This window comes from Quercus lobata, chromosome 4 (genome assembly GCF_001633185.2).
Source record: "Quercus lobata isolate SW786 chromosome 4, ValleyOak3.0 Primary Assembly, whole genome shotgun sequence".
Classification (NCBI taxonomy): domain Eukaryota; kingdom Viridiplantae; phylum Streptophyta; class Magnoliopsida; order Fagales; family Fagaceae; genus Quercus; species Quercus lobata.
This window is the reverse complement of record NC_044907.1, coordinates 87,893,946-87,912,118: the sequence shown is the minus strand read 5'-3', so window position 1 is coordinate 87,912,118 and position 18,173 is coordinate 87,893,946. Positions and strand designations below refer to the sequence as shown.

The 18,173-nt window shown below is 36.1% G+C and overlaps 1 protein-coding gene and 1 pseudogene across 1 annotated transcript; both read left to right on the top strand.

Moving 5' to 3' along the window:
* Nucleotides 1-9,443: 9,443 nt before the first annotated feature.
* LOC115983263 (F-box/kelch-repeat protein At3g23880-like) lies at nucleotides 9,444-11,140 on the top strand. Its single transcript, XM_031105906.1, has one exon. It carries the CDS (start codon nucleotides 9,677-9,679, stop codon nucleotides 10,952-10,954), a length of 1,278 nt encoding a protein of 425 aa, XP_030961766.1. The 5' UTR covers nucleotides 9,444-9,676; the 3' UTR covers nucleotides 10,955-11,140.
* A 2,013-nt stretch (nucleotides 11,141-13,153) lies between these two features.
* On the top strand, nucleotides 13,154-18,149 carry LOC115986073 (annotated as a pseudogene).
* Nucleotides 18,150-18,173: the final 24 nt, after the last annotated feature.

Sequence of the window (18,173 nt, the reverse complement as noted above, 5' to 3'; positions counted from 1 at the left end):
ATACCGTTCAGATCTAAAATTATTTGCTTTGGGGGGAATGACCTTCTCCTTTATCCTTCCTTGCAGCTAATCTTCCTCCACCCTTTTGTATTTGTCGATCCTATCCCTCAACTGATCAATGTTGGCAACCGGTTTACCAGTAAGGGATTTCCTTAAGCCATGCTCGGTGGGGAGCCCGCTTTTGAACGTGCTGATAGCGACAACATCATGGTTATCATCCAGGTCATTATACACCTCCCAATATCTATCCGAGTATGCTTTCAGAGTCTCTCCTTCGTGCATGGATAAGGACAATAGTGAACCGAGGGGTCTGGGGACTCTAGTGTTAGTGATAAAGCGGGAGCAGAAATCCCGAGTGAGCTGCTTGTATGAGCTTATGGAATTCGTCTTCAGGCCGTTAAACCACCTCATCGCCATTGATCCCAAGCTGGACGGGAAGATTTTGCACATAAGGGCTTCATTTTGCGAGTAGATTGCCATTTTTTGGTTAAACTGGCTCACATGCTCTACCGGGTCTGCTCGGTCGTTATAGATGGCGAATGCCGGTTAGTTGAAGCGTCGAGGAAGCTTAGCCCCTTCAATTCTATACGTGAAGGGGGACCTTGAAACCTGGTCTAGCGCTTTCTTCATGGCATCGTTTCCCGAGCCCTTGCTGGATGTGCTCTCATACTTTCGCATAGGGCGTGGTTCCCTTTCGTAGGAAAAGGTTTCACTTGGGGGGTCCTTGACCTCCGTCGGTAACTCGCATCCTCCGCATTAGAGGACTCGTCTGAGTCAGAAGGAGATCGTTTTCGCTGCACTCGTCGTAGCTTCCTTTTCAGATCATCTATCTCTCGCTGCATGACCTGGTGACTATTTCGCCTCTGGGACATATGACTACCTATCTGAGTGTAACTCTGGCTTGTCCGGATAGTATGCACACTTCCCTCACGATTTCCCCTGCCGCCTGGGTTGACGGGGTTATTTTGCCTCTGGGACTCGGCGGGTTGTGTCTGTTGGGAGTTAGCCTGGTGAGGATTCTCCTGGTGCGGACCTAGTTCTGCCATGCTCGACCGTTGTGCTAGCTGATGCCCTAGTTCTTCCCACAGACGACGCCAATTGTAGTTGCACGATTTTCCTGACCCAAATTCTATTGATCAGGCCTTGGCCTAAGGCGCAACCCACAATAAATATTTGTAAAGGATGGGTCAAAGAATTTAGCCTCAGTGAGCCTATTCGGTCTGATACATGAACAATACTGTTGTAGAAAAATAAAAACACAAGAATGGATCTCTAACGTGTGATTCTATTTCTTCAATTTCGAATACCGTTTTTCGTCCCCCTTCTTTGAGGGACTCCATTACATTATATAGTTCTCCTCCTCTCATCTCGACCTTACACTTATTGATCATCTAAGCATCTACTTGAGCACCTGTCCCATCAGACGCCCTTGTCACTCCCTTTGTGAGTTGCAGAGGCCAAGGTGGTATTGTTCAGGGGTCTTTTCCTCATTAATGCGTCCAAGAGGGTGGTTGGGGCGTAATTAATGTGGTGGTGGCAGCTTTCCATGAGATATTTTGGATTTTATTCATTTTATATGTTGGGAGGATGAACTGAAATGGTTGGGGAGAGTTCCTCGTCTGGGCTTCGTAATGTCCGAGGAGGAGTTACTCCTCGGGCAGGTTTCCTTGGCGATATTGGGACTGAGTAATGCTTTATCTGTGGTTTCTCTTCGAACAGGACGCTCCTAGGAAGGGCCTGAATTTAGACTAGCCCATTATTTTTGGGCCGGGCCCCACAGATACAATAAGCTAAAAAGGACATTTTGTATTAGAATTAACCAATTGAAAATTTTTGAAGCAAGTCATCTATCCACATAATACAATGGATATTTTGCTCTCATAAGGTTTGTGTCAAAGCCAGCAATAATAACTCATGTAATTCTCAATAAACCAACTGCTCATGCAAATTCTTAAAACACAAAAACTTGACTTAAAAGGGACTTCACAATTTTAAATTAGATGGTGTTCTAACATATTGAAAATTTAAGGTTTTCTTTGTCTCCTAAAGCATCAATCCAAACCTCACAACTCAAGTATAATAAACACAATAGTCAAAGGATCCTAGAAACAAGGGAAGGGAAGAATATTCTAAAATGATTCTTTTCATTCCTTTTCATTTCATTCCATTCCCTCCTCCCAAGCGAAGCCTAAGCTTTCTATTTTTTATATTGTGTTTTTTTTTTTCTTTTAATTGATACTAAAGTCTAAAACCATGAATAATTAGTTCTGAATTGAGGAAATGTTTTATGGTAAACTTTTATATTTATTATAATATATATATACACACACGCACACATACATACATACATACATACATACATATATATATATATATATATATATTTATTTATTTATTTATTTATTTATAAATATAAAAAAAAATAGCGGTAAACCCGAAACGGTACACCGGTATTGACCGGTATCCGAAATATATCATACCGCTGGTCAAACTAGTACAGCCTCCAGTACGGTATTGACTCCCTTGAGAAATACACTTTCAAAGCCCTAATGTCACAAAAATCTTATAGTTAAGTATTTTGACAGACAAGTTGCAGGCAATTTCTAAGAGGTCAATCCAAAGGCCAATGCTATTTAATCTAAGGGCTTGATAAGATGTAATGAAACTACCAATGATCAACACTATTAATTTCAAAACTGTAATAGTTGTTAGTTCCAAAAGAGAAAAAATAAAAATATAAAAATAGTAAACAAAATAATCCCAACAAATTTCCTGAATAATCATTCAGAAAACAATCCAATGGAAATTTTCAAATAGAGCAGTTGACATAGGGAAAAAAATTAGGGAAGAAGAAGAGGCATGAAATGGACCTCATGGTCATGGAAGACTGTTTGATGTCCAAGTTGGTGCGGTCATTGACTCTGCCATAGGAAAACAAATGTCAAAAAGAATGCCTACAATCTGCTTCTTCAGGACTCTCACTGCCTTTCCACAAATCCTTTCAGACAGAATCATGTCCATAGAGGGGTTTGGAATCTGATCCGGAAAGTTAAAGTCCCCCTGAGAATCTGCAACTTTATGTGGAAGCTTATGCATGATGGCCTCCCCACTCTCCTAAGTCTAAAAAATAGAGGAATACCAACCCAAAGCACCTGCCCCCTGTGTAATGATGAAGATGAATCCACAACTCACCTATTTCTGTCTTGCCCTTTTGCTAGAGCTTGCTGGCATGGATCTCCGTTAGCTGTTCATACTTGATCTAGCCAATGTCTCGGTGCAGCAATGGGTTGGGAATTTATTAGACAGACACAAAAAACTGGAGGCTGAGTCAATGATTTATCTTCAAGCCATTTTCACTACATTTTGGACAATCTGGAACCACAGAAACACTGTGGTTCATGAAGGCAAACAATAGTGAGAAGTCACATTAACTGATTTTTATTCTACATTATTTTACAAATGCTTAAAACACAATGGGGAATATTTACTTAAAAATAAAGAGGAAATATTTACTTAAAAATCGTTGCAATAACATCGAAGCCATTATAATAGTTTATGCAAAGTGTTGCAATAAAATTTGAGGTAATAAGTTTGTGCTACAAAAAATTTTTGTTGCAATAAACCTTAAATATTTTAATGAAAATTTTGATGTAATAATATATTTGCTATTGTAATAAACAATTTATTACTTCGAATATCTTGTAGCAAAGGCTATTATTTCATGAATTTTATTACAATTGATTGTAAAGAATTGACAAAAATAATTTGGGTTCAAATTATTGCAACGGTATATTTATTGTAATAGTTATTTTTTTTCATATTTTTTCTTACAATATAATATATTCATTGCAGCTTCATGTTTGTCATTGCAATAGATTGTAAAATAATTGATATTTAGTTATTGCAATGTTAAATTTGTTGCAATAAGCCATCTCTTTGAAATTTCTATTATAATATATTGCAAAATATATAATTGGTATCAAGTTATTAAAATGTCGCAACTCATTTGAATACTAAATGTTACAAACCCATTAGTAGAATTCACCCTTGAAAACCGGCTTACAAGAGGAGGGTGCCCAAGAGTTTATAAGTATATGATTAAGTTTACACTTAACTAATGTGGGATACTAGTTTATAAGTATATGATTAAGTTTACACTTAACTAATGTGGGATACTAGGATCATAACAAGTGCACAGCTAAAATAGCCATGCACGGTAGCTATGGAGCCAAAAAATATAGCTTTGGCTCCACCATTGTAAGGCACATTTTGGTATTTGGTGGAGGAAAAAATAGCAATATAATTATTTAGCATCATCAATATGGACACTCTAAAAATATATTTTAACATACTTTTAAACTAAATAATTTTTAGCAAAAGGCTGAGACAGGTTCGCTAGCTGTATATCCTTCTTCCATGAAATTTCCTTGGCGCAATTATTCGATCTAGCACTAGCAGTGCCATGCTTTTTCTCTTCCTTGTTTTCTCTGGAAAGTAAAGACTAGAAACAATAATTTTCTGACCATGCGCAATGCAATACAAACAATAATTTAATGGCCTGTTTGGAAGTTTAGAAAGGGAAGAGAGTAGAAGGGAGTAGAGGGGAGGAGAGTAGAGGGAATGGTTATCCCCCGCCTTGTTTGGATGTTTTTAAAATTAGTAAGGGGGAGGGGAATAATTAACCTTTCCTCTTGTTTGGATGTTTTAAAAATTAGGATGGAAATGAGAGAAAATGATTTAAATAGACAAATTTACTCTTATTTGAAAATGGACTTGCAACATTGGTCTATAATTAATTTGTTAGATTAAATAATTATTTAATCAACATTCTCCTTCCATCAAATACCACTAATAATAGTATAAAACTACTATTAACTATTATAAAATAATTTTTATTACCTCAAAAAAAATTATAACAAAAATAAAAATAAATTTTCTTTATTTATAGGAAATTTTCAAGAAGCTTCACATAGGAAGCAACCTCGACCCGAACTGATCAATGACCGATTTTTGTGCAGAGTTCCGGCTCCAGACCTCGACAAGTCCTTCGGCTTCATCGTCGGTGACTCGTCTTCGTCCTCGTCCACTGAAAAGCCTAGCTATGCTCCAAATCCAGAGACCAGCTTCATCAATTGTTAATTGCTAAGCAAACGGTGAGTCAGTGAGGGAGTGAGGGAGTGAGTGAGTGACTCGCCAAGGAGCTCGAGATTGATGAAAGAGGACAACATATCAAGGTGAGAGTAGCGAGCGACACCGTCGCTCTCACTACCATGCCTTGCACCTTCTTTTCTTTTTGGTATTTTTCTCGGGAAACAAATGGAGCGATGTAGAGAGGAGTGTAGTGTAAATGTTGTTAGATCAGGGGGGTTGTTTAGCTTCAGTGTCAGGGAAATAGTGAGATTCAATTTTTTTTTCATTCACCTTAAATTTTCTCAGAAAACAAACAAAGATTATTTGTATAATCGGTTTGTAATTTTGTTAATTTAGAAAGGGTAAATTAAGAAATTCATTTGATCAATAATTTATCCACTCTACTCTCCCTCCAAATCTCTCCAATTTGGGAGAATTAAAAATGAGGGGTTAGAGGTAGTTGAAACCCCTCCAAACCCCTCCCCCTCCTTTAAAAAACTTCCAAATAAGATAATTAAATTACTCTCCCTCCCTTTACTCTACTCTCCCTCCTTTTTTAAACTTCCAAACAGGCCATAAGTTTTCCAAAAGATAGAGGGCCCATACAAACAATAATGCATGTTGGAAGGAACATCCTAAATTATTTCCATAGTTCTATTACATATTTGTTATTTTTTTATTCAACAAAAAAACTCACATATTAATAATTTTAATTTTTTTACAAAATGCTCACTTCATTTTAAGTTTTTAACCCCCCGTAATATAAAAATACACAATTTTACAATTTTGATTACTTTACCCTATTTCCATCACTTTAACTCTACGATTGATTTCTGCCTCAATATGCATAATAAGGCAGTGCGTGTACTTAGATTTCCATCAAATTCTAATAAAGAGAAAGAAAGTGCCAAGAAGAGGAGGGAGAGACAACAGCAGGAGCAAGAGCTTGCAAAGCACATTGCTGAGGAGGATGACAGTGAGTTTTGATTGCACAGTAATATGCAAAAGGCACTTTAATGCTTCATGCAATGTTTTCCATCAAGTTTTCATTTACTGGTTTTTTTACCATTATTGGACTTTTCGTTTATTTTATTTTATGTCTTAGGTTCATTGCTTAAAATCTAAATGACTTCTCTTTCACCATATTGAAGTATATTCTGAAATTTCATCTGTTCCCGAGTAATTTTTTTTGTGTTGATGGCGGTTAGAAAGTGAATGTTCTACATTTTCTCAAGGCAGAAAACGAGCACTTATTGCTTTACCCTTCCTAGAGTGGGTTGGACCAGTTGGTTGGTCAATGCCTGTAATTTGCAAATTGGTGATTGTTATATTGTTGTTAGAGCATTCACAGCAGTGTAGCTATAATGCTATATTGCTAAAATTTAGCTCCACAAACACAAAAAAACCCCTGCAGCAGTGGAGCCATAGTTAAAAATTTTAGATGAAGGGCTACAGTGCACATCTATATATAGATGTGCACTGTAGCTTGGAGCAAAAAAAAAAAAAGTAATTTTTTATTCCAGCCCTTCTTTTTTTATTCATTCCCTCATTCCATCTCTCTCAGTCACTCTCATTCCCTCTCTCTCATTCACTGAAGCTCATCGTCGTACCTAGCAGAGGACATCCATGGTGTTCTGACCAAGACTCTCCGGCAGCAACTTGACCCGAAATTTCTGAACCCCACTTTTCACATCTTGTTGAGTTTCGGCCTTGGGGACAGCCCTCACGATCTTGCTCAAATTCGGAGTCACCGTCGAATCCTTTCCGGAACCGAAACCGATCGACCTCCCATAGTCATCGAACGTGGGTGCCCACGTCGAAGACTTCGGCGCGGTGCCCCGAGCCCCGTACGGCTCCACCTTGCCACCTTCATCGCGAATCGAATCGTAGTGCGGAGACTCCTCTGATCGCTTCCCATACGGATTGGACCCCAAATCGGATCGGCTCCGACCAAACCCTCCGTACCTGTCGTCGAAATACCCACCGGCGTGGTTGAATTTCACTGGAGATTTGGGTTTTTTTTTTTTTTTCCTGTTGTGGACTGGTGGTGGTGGTGGTGTTGTGGACTGGTGGTGGTGGTTGTGGGTGGGGCTGATGGTAGAGTGGTTGTGGAGCTGTGGTTGGTGATGTGGTTGTTTTTTTTTTTTTTTTGGTGGTAGGATATATTATTTTATTGTAATAGTTATATTATTTTATTGTGGTGTATATATTATTTTATTGTGTTGAAAGCTAAAATAGATTCACTGCTGCAGCATGTGTGTAGGTAAAATAGATAAAGTGACTTTTTGTATAGCTAAATAGCTAAAATTTTGCCTCCACTGCTGTGAATGCTCTTATGTATTTTATGGTATATAGTCCTTGGTTTAAAACTCTTTGCTGGGAGGACATTTGAAGTGTTTTAAATCAAAGTTGCTCCTCAGAAGGGTTGGTTTAGTCGAATTTGAGATGACTAATCTTCTGAACATGATAGAGATTTTTATTTTATTTTTTATTTTTAATTCCACTTGATTTTCATTATGCATTCCACTTCCACTTATATAAATAGAGTACAATGAGATAACCTCATTACCAATCGAATGTCCTAGGAGGTATACATTCTCTCTTTCACTTTTTGTGGGCGTGTTTCCCAATAACGAAAAGGATAGAGAATAATTATATTTTAAGTATTGGACACATGTATTTTCCCTTTCACTTTTGGTGTGTGTGTCCCACAAAGAATGGAGAAAGTTCATGTTTGATAAGAGTATTTAAATATAGTTTTATGTTTTGCAATTCATAAAATGGTGGGTCCTACACTTCAATCTATTGTTTGGCCAATGTTCTCTAAAATTCTAAATATAGTTTTCAAAAAATTGTTTCCTATTTTCCTTATTCAAAACAAGATTTTTGAAAATGGTTGAGAGGATGTTTTTAGGGTATAGAAAATGTTTTTATTGGCATAGTTATAAATAAATTGAAAACAGTGGACCTCACATATTTGTCCACACTCTTCTATCTTTTAAATTAATAAGTTTATCTTTATCAAAAAAGAATTCTTACACCTCAAATTTGAAACTTATAATTATAAAAATAAAATAAAATAAGTGATATACAAATTATATACATTACTTTTTGTAGATTTTTTTTTTTTTTAATCTGAAAAATAGACTTTTTTTTGTTTTTAATATTTTATAAATTGTTCTTAAAAGTGGGAGTCAAACACATATAATATAAAATTACCATCTAAAAACTAGTTTCAATTTCAATTTTTTGAAAATTACTTTTATACTATTTTGAAAATAAAAACAAAAATCCTCCTTATAGCCCTTATTTGTTTATTTATATTTTAAACCTGCCCTTGAAGCCTGAAGTGTGTGGGTTACTCTTTTTTTTCTTTTTTTATTTTTTTTATGGCCAAAAAAGGGGGTTGGGCTACCATTATGAATTTGTGACTCACCCCCTAAGAATGACTATAGGGACACCCTCCGTTAGCGAATATTAGATTGAGCCCTAACAAACTACTATGGTTGTGAGTGAATGCAAACTTCACCCTAATCCCATAAGAGAGCTAATAGGAGAAAAATGGAAATTAACATTAAATTTCAAACATTATAATTAGTAGTTTAAGTTTTCAAACTATATTTTTTTACTAAAATCTCGAGTCTAAGAGACTCGATTTATGGTCTATTCTATAAATCGAGTTTTTGGGACTCGATTTTCATGGGTTGTTCACGTCTGATATGGCACTTTTTCTACATAGCATATACCTGGAAATCGAGTCTTTAAGACTCGATTTACATCTAAAAACAAAACAAAGAAAACCACAACGACAACAACAATTCCTGAAAATATGTGTTCATCAGAGAAGAATATGTGTTCATCAAAGAGGCTTGGGTCGCGTTGTGGCCTAGGTTGAGCTTGCATCTCCATTTCTTCTTCTTCTTCTTCTTCTTCTTCTTCTCCTCTCTTTCTTTCTTTTTTTCTTTCTTTCTGCGTTTTTGCTGTTTCTTCATTTTGGGTCATTAATAATTATTATTTTTGGGTTAGAAGACTCGATTTCCAGGTCGATGCCACGTGAAAAAAGTGTCACATCAGATGTGAATAACCCATGAAAATCGAGTTTCAAAAACTCAATTTATAGACCCTAAATTGAGTCTCTTAAACTTGAGATGCTAGTAAAAAATATAATTTGAAAACTTAAACAAGTAATTATAATGTTTGAAATTTAAAGTTAATTTCCTAATTTGGCCGAGCTAATAAATTAAGAGTTAGCTGCAAGAGGCAGCTCCACTTTCCGCTAGGGTTTAAACTTCAAACAACGGACCCCAAGAAAGGGAACGTGTGGGTTGTACTCAGAGGTACAATAAGTTCAGTGATGCTATTTAATCAAATTCGAAAGAATCAAAACAAGGAAACCCTCGTCCTCCGATCATCAGACAAAAAACAGAGTTAAAAAAGTTGATATTTTTAACAAACATTTCTGCTTTGGTCGCTCAGTAGCCTTTTCCTCTTCATCTTGTTGGTGACTCCTTCCAACCTCTTTGGCTCTCTGGGTCTCATCCTAGCAATGTCTCAAACAAGGGAACCTCCTCCTCGTCGGATCCTCCGACAAAACAAGAACCATCTCCCACACGACATCGTACTCAACATCTTGGCAAGGCTGCCTGTCAAATCAGTCCTAAGATTCAGGTGCGTCTCCAAAAACTGGTACTCCTCTATCGCCACTCCTAATTTCATCTCCAACCACCTTATTTATCACAAAAACAACAACAACGACAACGACAACTTAGCTTATTTCATAAAAATTCCTCCTACTATTGCTTCTCCTCTTAACAACAACATCCCAATCTTTATCGGTGGTTACGACCACGCATTTAATAGGATTTCCGAGTATCCAATTCCCTTTGCTTTTCTTGTATCTTATGCCCTATCAGCTGGTTCATGCAATGGCCTGGTGTGTCTCTATCAATTTAGAGACGATCCCACTAATGTTGATTCTATATATTTGTGGAACCCCAGCATTAGAAAAGTTAAGAGGTTGCCTGATTCTATATATTCCTTTACACATTTTCATCGGGTTTCTACTGAATTGGCTTATCAGTCTGAGACCAATGACTACAAGGTTGTCAATATCTATCAAATGCTTGCTCCCAACCACCGTGGGTTTGAGGTTGAGGCTGAGGTTTACACATTAAGCTCTAACTCTTGGAGAAAGATTGGAATCTCATTGACAAACAATATTGTGGTCTCCCCTTTCACCAATAAAACTTCCACATTTGTTAGTGGGGCTTTGCATTGGTTGGGATACATTTCTGAAGCCGCATTTCCTTACGTGATTTTGTCATTTGATGTCAATAATGATAAATTTGGAGAGATAGCATTTCCTGATGTACAACAACTGCTACCACAAGGTCTAATGGCGATACCAAATTCTCTGATGGTGTTCAAGGGGAAACTGGCCTTCATTACATTGGGTTACCTCCACATCAGTGGTGTCATCAACTATGAATACAGAGACTTTGTGAGTTCTCATCGTAATTCATGCTTCATATGGGTGATGAGGGAGTATGGTGTGCACGAATCATGGAGTAAACTTTTTTTTGTCAAGTTTGAAAATGTTAACTATGTACATTTCTTGGGTTGCACCAGTCACGGTGAACTGCTAGTTATAAAGAATGGAGTTTATCCCAAATCCAACGCTGAACAGAGACGCAAGGTGATTGTTTCGCTTGACCTTGAAACTTTACATGAGAAGGATCTTGGTTTCCAGAATGCTCCACATATAGCTAATTCTTTCATGGAAAGCCTTGTGTTACTTGATGGAACAACTGAGCTATCTGGATAAGAAGTGAAATCTTAGTGATAATCGTAGGATTTTGTTATGTAATTGTGATACAAATGAGACTGTTATCATGTTGTTTCCTTTGGTATCATTTTGTTTTAAGGTAGGCAGAAAAGTATTGATGTAATGTAGGTGAATTTTATTCTTGATTTGTATCAAACATTAATGATTCTTAGGAATCTCATATTATGTCTCATATGTGTGCTGTGATCTGGTGTTGTCTAAATCCTAGAGCTACTGCTGTGTGCTTTGATCTCGTGCTGCCTGAGCCTATGAGCTGCTCTGGTGCTGTGTTAAGTAGTGACTGTGTGAGAAAAGCTTGCTTGCTAGTTTGAACTAATTCAAGACCAGTTGTAATTACTTAGGCACATATATATGTTGATAAGGGCAGTATTATGCTAGCTTAGTAGTGTAGCAGAATTTAGAGCATGTGCTCAATTGTTGGAGCATGTGACTAATTGGTAGGTTGTTAGAGGTAGTTATGCCAGCTGGCCCAAGGAGTTACTAGATCAGCTAGGTAGTTTATCTACTGGTCAGGATGATACATGTACAAATAGGTATTTGGCCTTGTAAGGAGATCATGCAGAAATTAACCAAAAAATTTGTTTCCTGTTCTCTCTTCCCCCTCTCAATTCTTGAAGGTCAGTCCTATCCTTCAATATTTCAATCAACCCTTAAACACTACCTGCCACCAAAGCTCTTAGCAATGCCTGTGGCAATTTCATGAAAGAATTATGACATTTTACTTGTAACTTTTTGTGTGCCTCTCTGATGGTGTTATAACTTGTAAACAATTGGATTAAAGACCTTATTTATGTCCAACCAAATAAAATAAAAACAGAGAAAAAGAGAGTGAAAAGAAGAAGCTCTAAGGTAAGAATGTCGGATTAGATTAGAAATCTTACTACGATCCAAACAAAATAAAATTAAAATGGAAAAAAAAAAGAGAGGGAAGAAAAGAAGCCCTAAGATGAGAATGTTAAAATTGTGATGTGGAAGTTCTTATTTGGCAAGCATAGGCCCAGCAAATGTCTTGTGCTTGGTTCCTTGATCAGAATGATATATTTCTTGCTAGTGGATGCAGTGCATTTGCAATGCAATTTTAATGACAAAAAGCTCAATCAACTGACAGATAAATATTTCCAAGAAAATTGAGCTTGTTATATTACTTCTCGTGGGGATCTCATTCCTGTGACAGGAAGATTGAGATAACAGATAGTGCAGGAAACACTTCTTAACCTACTACTTTGCAAATACCTTCATTACAACTTATATGATCAGGCAGAGAAGCTTAGGTCAAAGGCACCTTGGTTTGAAGCCCATTCAAAACAACAGGTAACTCTTAATTGTTTTTAGTACAAAACTATATGCCCATTACACTTTGTGGTCACTGAAATATAGGATATGGTTCAGATTTCTGCAGGAGGCCAAGTTGCGTATCTGCAACTTTATATTAACTTTTTAGGGCTCAGTCCAGTGATAGTTATAATTATTGCAAAAGGTTGAACAATTAAGCCAGACATAATAAACATGACATGACAGCTTATCGAAGACATCTTTTAATGGCATTCTTCTCAACTCTGCACAGTAATATCAACCTCTAAAAACGGTTATATATTCCTATAATTGTTTATAATTTTATACATCCCTAATTTTTTATTTTTTGGTTTTGGTTTTTTGCATTAAAGTCTGAATTTTGTTGGCTGATGTTGAACTTGTGGAATTGGAAATCTTGGTTTTTTTTTTTTTTTTTGGCTCAAATATTGGTAATTGCGTTTTAAAGTTTAGATTTTGCTGTGGTTTTGTGAAATTGGTGTTTTCTAAGACAATGAACTTAGTCACAAAGTAGAAATGGACTTTCTGAAATTGGTGACCTGGGATTTGATTGCTTTGCTTATACATTGGGAATTGTGTGTAGTAGTTTAGATTTTTTGACAAGAAACTTCATACAATTTGTGAATGGTGTCTTATTTATCTAGCTTTCCAAATGATGAGACCTTACAACCCAAGCTTTCTCTATAATCATTACCAAGAACTGATTGGATTGTGTATTTCCATTTTTTTATCTTACCTGGGTATAATGTGATCATGTCAAAAGTATGGGTTTACAAACAAATATAGGACTGTAGACCTAATTTTTAAGGTCTCAATTTTGTTCTATCTGTTGTGTGGAAATATAAGCTTTTAATAGGTTCCAAGTTAATGCTATTAGGTCCTTGGGTACTGCCATCAATACAACATGATGCTGTTTCCGTTTATGATTATATTGGTCTCAATGTTTTCATTACCTTTAATTGCCACATCTTTCTCCAGGTTGGTCCTTATCAAATCTTAAGATGAAGCAATCTTTAAATTTCTGAATCTGCCTGCGTTGGTAATTTCATGTTAACTTTGTGTAGTTCCCTGCAGGACTGTACTTGGGTTCGGCCTTTTTACACATAGTGGAGAATAATTTGCTGCCATTTTGGGATTGTTCTTTTCTTCCTTTTCGTTTGCAATCCAAGGCAGTTTTGCCACATTAAATACATATACATATTTTTTGTAAGGAGTAAAACAATGTCTATGCTACTCTTCACTTTAAGAGTGTTCTGGCTCAGCTTGTTTTTTCCATAAGAATTATTCATTGACAGACTTATCAGTTGGTGAATTTTTTGGGTCTATATTTCACATTTTTTTCATTACTTGCAGACGGTATAAAGAGAAAAAGGAGGAAGTGGCTGAACCAGAGGCTGTCCCTGAAAAGGATCAGAGGACTGTATTTGCTTACCAGGTAATCAAATGCATTTGGCATATGTATTATTTTGTTAATTTTGACAGCTTGAGGTCTGACTTATTATCTTGGCTTAATATTTTGAAGATTTGTTTGAAGGCAAATGAAAGAGATGTGTATGAGTTCTTCTCAAAGGCTGGCGAGGTTGGTATTGCCATTTTTATTTTCTTGGTTTGTAGTTTATATAATTATATTTAGCTATCCCCAAAAGATGGTGTTGGATGGCAAGATCATAGGTTCAAAAGTCAAAATCCTCTGGGTGCATGTGTAACTTAATGAATAGAAAAAACATATTGTCTCTTCAAGAAAATGGGCCTGAAGCCCTTTACCCTGTTTTACCATATTGCCATCCTAATTCTCAAATTTGACATTTGCCTTGGTTGAATGCACACAATCAAAATCTGGTGTAAGTGACCCCCACTTGTTTAGGCAATGATCAATTCTGGGTGGATTTGACGTAAAGCAAATTGACATGTTCTAAAATGAGGCAGAAAGTGTTCAATTTCAACTATGTATTTAATTCCATCCGTTGCTCAAATCCACCCTTAAGTGTTGAGGAATGTTGCACTATGAGTTGATTTTTCTTTTTTTCTCACACTCCAATGTAAATTGTTACCTTATTTCTTTGTCTCTCATCTTTCTAATATCTGGAGAGCACAATTTTCAGGTTTGAGACGTACACCTTATAATGGACCGCAATTCAAGACGATCCAAAGGAGTTGGGTATGTTTTATTTTCCCTGAATAAATCTTAGTTGAAATTGTTTTGCAGTTCACATGCATAAACATAACCAATAAATGTTAAATTTTTGGAAATTTCATGTTGTATTAAATCCTAAAATTGCTGCTACATTTTTGTTTTTCAGTTCAATAAATGAAGCTATTTCATTAAAGAAAGTAAACCTTCTACTCCCGTAGATATGGGATTTGCAAAAAACTACAATAGATATGGGATTTGCAGAAATTTGTGCCACATAGGTTTGGAGATCCATCTGTATTGTAAACAGAAAAAAAGAAAAAAGAAAAAAAAAATAGTCTATGAAAATAAATGGAATGTTCTGTTTGCCATAGCTAGGATAAAACATGAGTGGCACCAGTCCAAAATCTGGCAGAATGAATGTTGTCATATTATGTTCACCTTTGATTTATATCATTCAGGGGAAAGTTCTGATTAGAACTTGGGAAAAGTGATCTGCAAGGACCCTAGTTTCTTGCAGTAGAATATTTTAGATATTAGATATATTGTGATACAATGTTAATCTTTTTCCTGGGGTGATTGGTTTGAAGGGAAGTGAAATATTTTTATGTTGGTACTTATTTAATTTAGTACTGTGTCTGGAGCTTGTAGTATTATTATATGTGCAATTCTTATGATTATGCTAAAATTGTTTCTGTTGGCAGTTATATTGAGTTCTATGATGCAATGTCAGTACCTATGGCAATAGCACTCTCTGGTCTTCCTCTTCTTGGTCAACCAGTTATGGTAAAACCATCAGAAGCAGAAAAGAATCTGGTCCAGTCAACTACTGCAGTGGCTGGTGTATCAGGTGGGCTTATAGGCCTCTATTCAGGAAGGTATAAGCCCTCTATTCAGGAAGGACCAGAAGGCTGTATGTTGGGAATCTGCATTACAACATAACTGAAGCTGATCTTCGTCAGGTAAGCATAATTTGTTTGCAGTCATTCCATAGGATTATTATAATGCAAAAGTTATTAGAGTTGGTTGATTGGACTAACCTTAAGGCAGGTTGCAATGTGGTAAACCTGTGTGGGATATTTCAACCTGTTACAATCATATGCTTTTGTTGTTGTTTTTACATTTTTTTGATAAATTCTTAATTTATAGTTGTGTGAGAGAATTTTTCAGCTATAAAGATTCCCTTTAGTCTTCTCACTGGTTTTCTTGATTTATTTTTCTTATGTTATGGTTATCATGCCTTGTCATTGAGACAGAACAACCTAGCTCTGATACCAAATTTTGATGCATAACAAACACTGAAAAAAAACCTCAATAAAAGAAACAAAGAAGAAAATGTAAAAAACTAGGAGTCACCACCTAGTGTTGGCTGGAGTCAGCACCAAACCATTGGAAATGTTCCAAAAGAAATTTTACTAAGCAAGCCAATTGTCAATAACTCTGAACTCTAGGTGTCCTTAAATTAAACTAACCAACTTGACACTGAAAGGAAATTATTCTGACTAATAAAAATAATTCTACTAATCTAGACAGAAAATGAAATAAATACCTAAACTAAGTTGGAAAGTAAATATCCAAATTACAATATAAGTAATTAAAATTGTATCCCTAAATTAAATAGGATTTTTAATCAGTGGGGCTGACACGAGCTTTCAAAATCTAGCCATGTGATCTGGGACCTGCATCTAGTGTCTGTATCAGATTGTTACTTCTTTTTGGATTCTTGATATGTTTATTCTTTACTAAATTCTGTTGATCCATTGCTTTTATTTTGAACAGGTTTTTGAAGCAGTTGGTCAAGTAGAGTTGGTGCAGTTGCCTGTTGATGAAACTGGACATTGCAAAGGATATGGCTTTGTCCAGGTGAGTGCTATTTGTGAAACATTTGTGAAATTGCTTGAAAATGCAGCACTTAAAATTTCTATGCAACACAGTTTTGCATGCTTAACTACACAAGAAGCTTTGAATGATATAATTAGTCCTTTACTCTTATAGATTGATAATTGGCTTCAACATCACATACAGCTTGTATCTGAATCACTTGGTATAATATCTTAATATGGTGTTCTTGGCTCTGCTGATGTTCTAGATGGCATATTATATGCACACCAAGGTTCCTTCTGATTTAGTAGGCTAATTGAATAAGTTGTTTATTGCTGTTTGCACTTCTTGAAGACGCAAGAAATGCACTGAGTCTGAATCAACAGTTGGAGATTGCAGGTCGGCTTATCAAGGTATTGCCATTCAATCTTTCAATGCACTGAGTCTGAAACAACAGTGTACAAATCTCATTGTTTTATTACCAGCTTCTTGTCATTTCACATATTTTACGCTGTTACTTTCTGTAGCAGCGTATTAGTTAATACAACAGTTTCAAAGAGTTTTACTTGATGATCCAGAGTCCTTTCTAAGATCAATGCTTTCAAATCAAACAATTGAATGCCTGTGTTGCCCTGTTACCGGTCTTTAGTAACTTGGCACGTGCTTCTGTATAAAACTTGATGGCATTCTTCTTCTGTCAATGCTGCATGAAAGAATGGTGTATGCTGTACCAAAAATTCTTATTATAGGCTCTTCTACTTTGAATATGATCTTTTACCTGACTTCTCTCCTCCTTTTCCCCCTTCTTTTCTTTTCCTGTTCAGGTTTCAGCTCTTACTGATCAAGCTGGAATGCAAGATGTTGGAGCAAATTCTGGAGATTTTGATGATGATGAAGGAGGTGGCTTGGTTAGTTATACCTCCATTTTCTCTTTTTTATTTTTATTTTTTATAATATAAAAATAATAAAAATTCTTTCTCCTTGTTGAAGTTGGTTGAAAGTCTAAGGCTTGATAATCGATCTTGATAATCAAAGTCTAAGGTGTTTGATTGTTCTTACATGTCTAAAGCGTGTATTACCTAAAGCATGTTTTTGGTGTGGCTGTTATGTCACAAAAAAATGTATCATGACCTTATGTTAATCTTAATTGATTCTATGTCAACAATAATTTTGATATCTTAAAAGTTTTAGTTTTTGAGCCTATTTCTCCTTTTCTTTCATTTGCATTTTCAAGTAAGTTTTACATTTTCCTTCTGTAAGTTATCAATTAACGATCTTTCTCTCTCTCTTGAATTTCTGGTGGATCTGTTATTCACAATTTTTTGTTTGTTTTTTTTTTTTTTTTTTTCTCAAATAAATTATTGGCCAAGCTGACACAATTCTTCTTTTAATTCTCAGTCTCAAAATGCACGATCTCAAGCACTTCTCATGCAGAAGTTGGACCGCAGTGGCTCTGGATCTAGGTTTTTCTCTTCCTAGTTTGTTGCGGTATATTGAAATTGACCTCTTTCTTCTTACATTTTCTTCCTTTCTTTTGAAGCGTTGCTGGTTCCGCTGGCACTCCAGTTTTCAATAGCACAGGCCTTACTTTACCAACAGTGCCTATTTTAGGAGCTTTACCTGCAGTATCTCCGATTACTCCCCTTGTTCCTGCTCTTGCTGGACATGGTGGTTCAGGTCTTCAAGTTCCCATTGCTACTTTGCCAACTGTTGATACAATTGGTGTTCCAAGTGAATGTTTATTATTGAATGATATGTTTGATCCAAATGATGAGGTTGGTGGGGCACGCTTTTTAAAAGTAATTTCTTTCTTTGCAGACAGAACCAGATTTTGAGTTGGACATCAAAGAAGATGTTCAAAATGAATGTTTGAATTTTGGGAAACTGAAACATATATTTGTAGACAAGTAAGCTATTTTTTGTGTGGACCTCCTC

What these genes read in the sequence shown, in the direction of transcription:
- LOC115983263 (XM_031105906.1), top strand. Translation starts at nt 9,677, where the DNA reads ATGTCTCAAACAAGGGAACCTCCTCCTCGTCGGATCCTCCGACAAAAC.